Here is a 10,005-nt window from a genome sequence, read left to right on the forward strand (position 1 = left end):
AACAAACAAAAAGAAGATCTAAGATATCTATTATTGAAATATAAAACCATCAAAACATTATTATTTGAACAAGAGGAAACCAATTATAAATAGTTTACATAGATCTTCACCATCCATTAAATGCTTGGTATTTTTATATTCAATATCTTCAATAAATAACCTAATCTAATTTTCAATTGTTGTTCTCACAAGACCAATATCAAGAAAAACACAAAATAACCTTTTACTGGTTTAGCATAATAATCTTTTTCGGTTACATGTGCATGAAAAATTATATAACAATTCCAAAATTAAATGAAAAATAGAAAGAAAAATAATAAAAAATTAAAAGTAAAAGTAAAAGGAGGCATGCCTTCAATAAGAGATCTGAAAAGCATGGAACAAGACCTTAACAAATATGAACAATGAAGCATAGAGGAAAATAATAGAGAGGAGAGACAGAGTAAAGGAACAAGGTGACCGATTTTGGTTTTAGGTAATGCTATTTTTTTATTTTAATTTTAATTTTAATTTTTAATTTTTTAACAACTAATAAAATCCAATTCTTTTTAATGAAATAAAGTATCAACCCATTGTCAAGATTTTTTTTTTAGATCAAGAAAACATATATAAAAAATATAGTGAAACAAGTTATTAACTTTAAATTTCAATCAACATAATATTAAAAGATGAAATTAAAAATAAATTTAACCAAGGCAAAAAAGAAAAAAAAAATCAAAACTAACACCCTATTTTTTATATAAAAAAAGGACATTATCTTTTTCTTTTTGATTCCCTCCTTTTCAATCTCTAGCTAACAATAAAATCCTTTTTTTTTTTTTTCATGAAATCAAGCATCTCAAGATGACCACATAAAAATAAATAAATATAAATTATAAACCCCAAATCCTAATTAATATAGAACAGATAAAATTAAAAAGAAAAAAAAACAATAACCAAAAAACTAACAAAAAAAAAAGAATCAAATCAAAAAAATAGAAGGGAAAACACTGAATCTATAGTGTTCCCCCAAACGTGTAGGGAAACACTCGTCCCTCAACAACCCTTTCGTTTAGTGGATGTTTCATCCATCCAAAGTAGAAATAAAAGGGAATTTTAGGGCATTAAAAATATTTAGTATCTTACTTATTAACAAGATACATCAAATCTAAATTAAAAGGTATTCATTGTCCAAATCCCGATAAAATACCTCGTAAAAAAAATAGATTACTAATATTAAACAATGCCTACAGGCTGCAAGATTAAAACATAGGCGCATTACCCTAATAAACAAAACGGCTAAGTATGAAGTCAGGAGTTGATCGGGATTCCACGCCGAGCGCTTTATGACTCTGCAGGATGATTGATGGCCGGGCGGATCCCCATTACAGTTCGCAAAGTTTAGAAGGAACGGCCCAAAGAGAAGGTCTTTGTAGCGTTTAAATTCAAATATTCAACAGAACTACCTGCTCAAATTAAATTTCAGCTAAAAATAGAAAGAAGAGACGTATACTCTGCAACTAGTTTATTGGCCTTTCCAGAGCACGTGACAAGCGTGGGGGAAAATTGGGTTGGCTTCTTGATGGCTTAATCTTGTATGGAAACAACAATGGGCTAGATAACACTACTATAATTACATTCCTCCTACTCTTTTATCTCATGCATTTATGTTGAGGGAGAAGAAACCACCGAAAAAGAAGAAAGAGATACTGGGAATTCAGGCCAGCTTGCTAATATCCATTTGCATTTTTCTGGGATTTTTTCTTGAAATTTGCGATGCTGCAGTGAGGACAAATATATTCCAGCCCGTCTGTCTTGGCATAGTCCTGCCATTCACCACCAAAAACCATCAAGAAAAATTTAATATCTGTTCGACAATTTGCATTTCATGTGAACAAAAACAAATAAAAATAACAGTCCTGAAGCTTTTCGATCAATCAATCTAAACAATGGATGCTCAATTCTTTTTTTAAGACTGCCAGTTCGTTCTTTCAACCGATGATGACCTATGTTACATAAGTAAAAGATATATATCTTTTACAACAAGACCAGGTCCCAAGTTCAATCATAGCCTTAGTTTCAATCAACAACTTCTATTTGCTTCAAGTAATATATTTGAAACACTTAATTTCAAGCACAATTCTAATCATCAAATAGATTTGGAACACTTAATTTCAAGCAACAATTCTAATCATCAAAGAAGCTTGATCAATTGCATACCTTGAAGGCACCGAGTCCCTGCCTCCTATCACAGCCGAAGTGAGCCCACTCGCCACATATTCCACAATTAACCCAATCACCAGCTGCACTACTGTGAATATGATAACTCTAGTGTCAGTACATCGTATTTTCAAGTGCTAATGCAAGCACACATGCATGCAGGGAGAGGGTGAGTGAGAGAGAGAGAGACCTGTGACACAACAAGCAACATTCTCCATCTACATCATCATGGGCCAATTCATATTCCAAAAGGTAAGTCTCATAGTGCCTTTTCAGTGTATTGCCAACACCCTATTAAGCATGGAGCAAAAACAGGAAGTTACTCCAACTTGTACACAATAAGCAGTTCAACACTGTACAAAGCAGAAATCATGAGACATAGAAAGCAAAAAATGATCATGCACAGAATAAATTTATGGAACCACCAGAAGAACTTTCAGCTGAAGTTCATTTACTATAAATTATGTGGTGAAAGCCCATTCCCATCAGTATTACAGGCATTCTGATTTGGTCATCCACAAGAGGAAATATGATGTGAAGGATGTATATGTTACTTTCATACCTATAAACTATATACACACAGAGATTTCATAATAAAAGATGACTCAGTAGGTACCAAAATAATGAAGTCTATATAGCCCAGCATTGTTGACCCTCTGCTTCATAAACTCAGCTTTGCTTACTAGTCATCTAAATTTAAGTACCATTTTGACTAGCATACCAGTTATAATGAATATACTCAGTTTATTGGAGCAAAAGGCTAAAACAAATATGGGCAAGGCAAAGTTTTACAATTGGAGAAGCAAACGATAATGAACAAGGGAGCTAATAAGATCACATCAGACAAGAATGTCTAGCAAAAATTTAAAACACAGGAAAAAAGAAACTAGTGCAGAAAATGCACGTAAATAGAAGGGAGCAGAAATGATTTTATTTATTTATCAAGAATGAAATACTTCTACTTTAAAAAATGGAATAATATCAGACAGACTCACTACTGATCTTTTAGTACAACGGCATGTAAATGTAGTTATTGAAGAAAATAAATTACAAGGCAGCATGAACAAAGCTTGGGGGCAAAGCGACAGAGCATGTTACCAGAATCAAGATGTTAGCTAAACAAACAAGAAAATGTAACAAAATTGAAATATCAAACAGAAAACATTTAATAAACAATTAAATTATGTTAAAATCTACAGCAAATAACACCAAAAGGCACCATATATTAGAGATGGATACATACATCCCAAAGGTTCCAAAGTTCAACAGAAAAAGGTGGTTCTGCACTGCTTAGCTGTAACTTTTTAGCATAGTCACAGCATACGCAATTCAGGTCCACCTCACCAATATTGTGGCCAACTTTAAAGCACTCAACCAACATAAGACATCTCAAAAACCCAGTGTTGTCAAAGGTGAAAGGGGCTTAAAAAGAGCCAAGCTTGTAAAATGCCCAAGGCACTAGGCACTTGCCCAAATGAACCAAGGCGATATGCTATAAATTAAAAAAAAAAATGTAATATTATATTATATTATAAAAATTTAATATATACATCTTCCCAATTAAGATTAGATCATTAGAAAATATAAAATACCATAACATGGTCATATAAAGTTATATTTTTCACCCTTTAAAAAAATAAGAAAATTTACAGTAGCAAATAGCCAAATAGATTAAAAAGAAAAATTAAATATCAATTAAAAAAAAGGACAAATAGGACAAAACACAAATCAGTTAAAAAAAAAGGAGAAAAATAGGTCAAAACATAAAACAGTTAAAAAAAAAAAGGAAAAATCCATCAAAAAAAAGAACTTCAAGCAAGCACTAGCCTTAATGCCTCGCACCCACTCAAAAGGCGCTCGCCTAGGCGGTGCTTCATTGCAATCCAATGCCTAAGGCTAATAAAGGTACTGGGGCCTCACCTTGCCTGGAGCACCTAGGCAAGTGCCTCAGCACCTCTTGACAACATTGTAAAAACCACAAAAAAAAATAAGAAGAATTAGAAGTTGGAAAACTTACAGTCATTCTATTAGTCAATGTATGATTGCGCATCTTTGAGAAAACTTGTCCTTTCCAGTTGATTCCATTCCCAACATGAAAACCTCCTCTTGAAACCACCTGAGAACCCAGTATTTCTCAGCTTTCAGCACTACAACCTTTGCAGATTTGAATCATAATGTAGCATATAAAAAGGCTCACCTCTCTATACAAGTTAAACAGGTCAAGGCGTTTTGCATTGAGAATAGCATCAGGAAATTCAGCCAGTCCACCTTGAGGAACAAGACGAGAATGACCACGAAGAATCAAGAACTGCATTACATCCCTCAAGAATTCCTCCTGCCAGAAAATAAAACAAAGCAGAAAGATGTTTAAAAAATGATTATGATATCAAAAATCTGCATATAAACCACAAGATATAATAGGATTATAGGAAATCTAACTCTCAGATCCAAGATGATAAATGTGTTGCATTGGATTATCAGAATAGTTTGTACATATGAAGCAGAAACTTTCAAGTATCGTAACAAACTTGTTTAATGGAGTAAATTTAATAGCACAGAAAGATGGTCAGTGACTGCTTGGCTAGTCACCAAACATCATAGAAGTTCTGTTCAAAAAAAAAAAAAAAAAAGAAATTACACACCAGGCTATTGACAGTACTTAAACTAGCCACGCATCAAAATCCCAGGACCATCCATATCTCTGAGGTACAACACTTAAAAACACATAACATCAAAACATATTACACATCAAATCCTGCATGGATGTCTAAGTTACAATCTCAAGAAACAAATGACTGGATAAGCAATCTACAAATTAAGATAAAAATGAAACCATTCCTAAGCATATAAAATTCATAAAAGCATTGTAAGCAAAGAAAACAAAAAAAAAAAAAAAAAAACAGAATTTGTGAATTAAAAAATGACATCTACCTCAGGGCAAGCATGTATTGGAGATCTGCCACAACCATGTTTCTTCAAAGGCAGTGGATTTAGAGAAATAATCTGCTGAGCCTGATAAGAGTTTGACAATGATTTTCGATGCGTGACAGGTGCAGGCCCAACAACACTATGCTTTGGTGGAGGCGGCAAGCTTGGTTTTGTTTGTTCTCCATCATATCTTTCTGCCTCCAAAAATCCAGAAAATGGTTGCATTTTATGACGACGAGTGTGAGGTATTGGCCTCATTGCAGCAACATACAACTTCTGTTTAAAATTCCCTCCATTTTCACCTCCACAGCCAAAAGTCAAGGGTTTAGTTTCTCGGGAAGGCTCAGATCTTTTTCGACAAGGGGCAGGAGGAATCAACCAGCTAGGATGCCTAGTGAGAACAGGGTTGTGTGGATGGGGATCTTTGCTCTGCTTTGTACAGAAGAAAAGGAGGCGATCAGCATCATCTTTTTCAAAAGAAGCAACTGACAGTCCTTGAATGCTAGCAATTCCTAGCATGACTAAGCTGCGGTAGGTTACATCTGGGGCCAGCTGCCGCAAAACCTGCAATGGCATTCCATGAGACAAGGCTATAAGAACTCATATTGCTTGATCAGTGTACCTCACCAAAAGACTTGAACAAAAATTTGTGGAGGTAACTGTAACCAAACAGCTATCCATCAGTTACTCTAAGCAACAGCTTAATCACTTATCCAAGGAATGTATTAATGCAACTTCTTTTCTTCATCCATCAGATGAATTATCTACATCAGAAATTTGACTTTTTTTTTTCAAAGATAGGAACAGATAGGAAGGCTGTGAGACAATGTTACCTGTGATGCCCAAGTAGGAACCTTCATGGAAACTTCAAAAACACTTGCCCCACAGGCTATGGATGCAGACTTTCGTGGCTCAGATGAAGGTGATTTGCTTTCCTCAAAGCTAGTCAATGCATGGACTAGCTGACTGTTCTCAATAAGCTCACTTTTAATATGATTCTCTAAAAGCTGAGGCGAGGCAACAGCACCCAACCAAAAAAAGAAAGGACCACAAGTTATCGGGTGAGTATAAGAACTTCAGAGAGACCATACAAGCAAGCACACTATCAACCCTTGCAGAGAAGAAATTTTATCTTTACCTGATCATTAAAACAATTTTGTGCACTGCCAGACACTAGTAGTGATATGTGAGCAGAACTACAGGTTGATAAATCACATCGCATTGTCACTACACCACGAGAAAATGTCCCTGCCTGAAGGGGGGGAGGAGGAGCACTGCAAATGATAGTGAGATTTGTGAGCTAATAGAAACAGAAAGCCGTGAGACTAAAAGACATTTAATAACATAGAAGGTGCACTATGTTGATCGCAACAATAATTTAGAATAAGTCACAATTAATGTCACATTAAGCTTAAAATGGCACATGTGTCCACATGTTTATGCATGAATATGTAAATTCATAAGTCTAGTATGTCAGTAGCAATATAAAATAAAAGGGCAAAGAAACAAGCAACTAGGAAAAATTCATACCTTGTGCGATTATGAAGTTTACTCCCACGAATCTGAATGCACACCGTTGCAAAATAATAAATAAATAGGAAGTTGCTTAATACAAAATAGAAGAGATAACTCAAATGAAGAAATATAAATTAGTGATAGCATTTAAGTATAAATAGAAAATATAAAAGCATATTTCCTGTATAACATATAGCATTTAAGAGATAACTGATTAAAAAACATAGATTGCAATGAATCTTGTTACACTTTCATACTCAACAATAGAATGGATAACCAACCAATATACTTGCCCTCATAAAGGTGACATAAATCTCAGCTAAAACCTAAAACATTTAATACTTCTAATTTAGTGATTTTGACATTTCAATTCTATTTGGACTGGGTGAAGAAGTATGGTATTTATCATGTCTCATAAATTTAGATATGAAAATTCCATGAATATCTAAGATTGTTCTGATGACAAGTAAAAGATGCATTTATCTGGAGAGAGAAAAAAATGGGAATAATGATATCACATGTAATATCCTTGGCATCTTCGTGGTTTAATAATGTAGACCAAAGAGATGCTTACTAACTAGAAACTGAGGAACTCGAGAAATAAATACAAAAGCCAGCACTGAACTCACTTCAATGTTCAGGAGAGCATTGAGCCCATCCTCCAAAGATCCCAGCGCACATGCATCCTGAAGAGAGTGAAGATTGTAACCAGTGAATGCTACCATGATTTATTCAACCAAGCAACAAGTGAATAAATACTCAGAAATATGTAAATCAAAACATACCAATGTGCCTGTCAGTCCACAAACAAGAAACCTCATGGTCACATCATCATCATATATTTTTATAGCAGGAAGAGCCCCAGAAGAGCCCTCTTCACCCTGATCATCTGCCTCAGGGAGAGAAATATCAAACTTCGGAGGATCCCCAAGTAACCGCGGTCCGGGTTTACCACCAACTTTTTGGCTATTGGAAGCTCGGGTATTGTTGTTCTGTACACAGTAGAGTCTAAAAGATGCATGAGCAAGTTGGAATGCATCACATGTATGGCTGCAAGAACTGCAATGCACAAGAGAACACAAAAGAGGATATGAAATATTCATTTATTTACTATTTTCACAAAATAAAGAAAAGCACATTCCACTACTCTGTCAGGGATAATTAGTCCAGACAAACAAATTGTCAAAATATGTAAAGCTCAACATCTGGTCAACACCAGCCAAGCATGTTTTCAACATGTGAAGCTCAACATCTGGTCCACAATCTCATCATGGGAAAATAATTTGCACCCAAACAAATACTTCCACAATTACCAATTTGTCACTGCTTCAAAACTTGGATCCATAAGCAATAACTACCAGACCACATGTTAGATAGAGCATCAAAACAATTAAGGATAAAGATGGAACTAAAAGAACAACACATGTTAGAAAAGGTGACTGTACCATGATAATCTTGATGTAAAAGAAGACAAGCATACCTTTGAACCACTGACAACAATGCTTGCCGAAAGTGAGAAGCAGCATAACATGAAAAGGCACTTTTCCAATATATAACATATGGAACTCCCTGCCACATGAAAACACTGGTTCAACAATAATTCATGAGAAGAGATCAGACAAACAATAGATACATACATGCATATACATATATACAGGTCTTCAAATTCCATGCACCATCTCTTTAAATATTTATAATTAGCTTAACCAGTAACTCCATCAAAAAAAAAATCAGCATACATCTTTCCCCAAAGAAACAATAATATCAATAACTTAAAACAAGAAAAAGAAATACAGAACTATTGACAATTAATATAACCTTGGAGTGAAGCGCCTCGGCCATCTTTTCACCATTGGGGATCTCTAAATAAACCTGTACATACGTTTGAAGGTAGATTCAGTGAAATGCTATGATTAATGTTGCAAGCTGCACATTTATATGTGACAGGACTGGAAGATCGACAATGGAGTTCATGTCACTGACATTATAAGCAAGAAGCAAAAAGTATAATAACATCTTGATGACCATCACTCACCGTGGGAGGCAACGTGGAACCAAATAATCCACATAAGGATTCTGGAGTGGACAAATCAACATCTGCCCATCTTAGAGATCCAATTTCTTCTCTATCTTCAACCTGCTCACCTTGAAAATACACAATGCTGGCCTCCAGAGACTGCAGCACTTGCCGAAACTCATCAGTGCTCGGATTATTCAGTACCTGAACCTGCATTCAAACAAAAACAGTAACAAACATCAAATCTTCACACATAAAATTGAACTAAAACTCAGAAAACCCATAACCAGAAACGCTGATTTATAGCCCAAAAATTTTAAAACATACCTGAAGCCGCCCAGTAGATGCAAGTTCCGGTAAAGGGTATCTGGGTTTATCATCAGAGAGAGGCAGTTTCTGCTCACCACTTTTACCACAAAGAACAGCAAGGAGAGTACAATGATTCCTTAAAGGACCTTGAGCATGAAACATCATGCATACATGCCAAGACCCCTCAATATATGTTTGAAAAAATCGACAACTAAATCGCTTTCCCCTAGAGCAGGAGCAATTACGCAATGCCTCCTTAAACCTAGAAACCTCTACACAATCCAATCAAAGAGCAAAACCCTAAACTTTGCTACAAATCTATGGATCCCAACTTAGCAAATCACCAAAAAGCCCCAAATTCTCGTGTGAAACGCTCAAAACCAAACCTAAAAACACTCCAAATTGAAACTCAGCAACCCAGATGAGAAAGACAAGAAACCGAGCAAAACAGATAGCAAAACTGAGGAATTAGAAGGAAAAAAGAGAGAACCCAGCAGAGGAAGATAATCGAACAACAAAAAGGAACTCTGGATTGGAGTTGTGATACTATATTAGAGAAATAATCTCTCACGAAGGGACATCTTTTTTTTCCTTTCTATAATTAAAAATCTCTTCTTTGGCCGCCTCACGCACCGAACCAACGAAGAATAAATAAATAAATAAAAATCAATCCCAATAAATAAATTAGAATAGGAAATAGGAAATGTTTTCATTAAAATTCAATCAAAATCTTTTTATTTACCTTTACATTTTTTCATTTTTCAAAAGCAAAAGCAAATCAAGTCAAAACAAAAACTAGCAGGAAGAAAATGTCTAAAAAAGAAATAAATGGGTGGTTTGTTTATTTTGTTTAACATTTGATTGGATAACTTTTCCAAATCATTAAAAAAACAATGTGTGTTGTGTATACGACTTTTTGCCCACAAGATCCTCGTATATTAAAAGAACCACCAAGCATTTAACTTGTTTACGTGTTCTGAAAGACATATACTCCAGGGAACAAACATTAAACATTTATGTATCAACTTCTTTTTTTC

At 34.8% G+C, this 10,005-nt stretch overlaps 1 protein-coding gene across 1 annotated transcript; it reads right to left on the reverse strand.

Annotated features, from left to right (window-relative positions):
• Positions 1–1,166: 1,166 nt before the first annotated feature.
• LOC105110201 (AT-rich interactive domain-containing protein 4-like) lies at positions 1,167–9,683 on the reverse strand. Its single transcript, XM_011005159.1, has 15 exons — positions 8,987–9,683; positions 8,678–8,869; positions 8,461–8,514; positions 8,123–8,211; positions 7,428–7,701; positions 7,272–7,328; positions 6,658–6,689; positions 6,266–6,401; positions 5,961–6,134; positions 5,131–5,691; positions 4,397–4,534; positions 4,217–4,315; positions 2,390–2,490; positions 2,200–2,290; positions 1,167–1,805 (listed from the first exon to the last, which is right to left on the reverse strand). The coding sequence occupies exons 1-15, from the start codon at positions 9,131–9,133 to the stop codon at positions 1,710–1,712; spliced, it is 2,241 nt and encodes a 746-aa protein (XP_011003461.1). The 5' UTR covers positions 9,134–9,683; the 3' UTR covers positions 1,167–1,709.
• Positions 9,684–10,005: the final 322 nt, after the last annotated feature.

This window comes from Populus euphratica, unplaced genomic scaffold (genome assembly GCF_000495115.2).
Source record: "Populus euphratica unplaced genomic scaffold, PopEup_1.0 scaffold498.1, whole genome shotgun sequence".
Lineage (NCBI taxonomy): Eukaryota > Viridiplantae > Streptophyta > Magnoliopsida > Malpighiales > Salicaceae > Populus > Populus euphratica.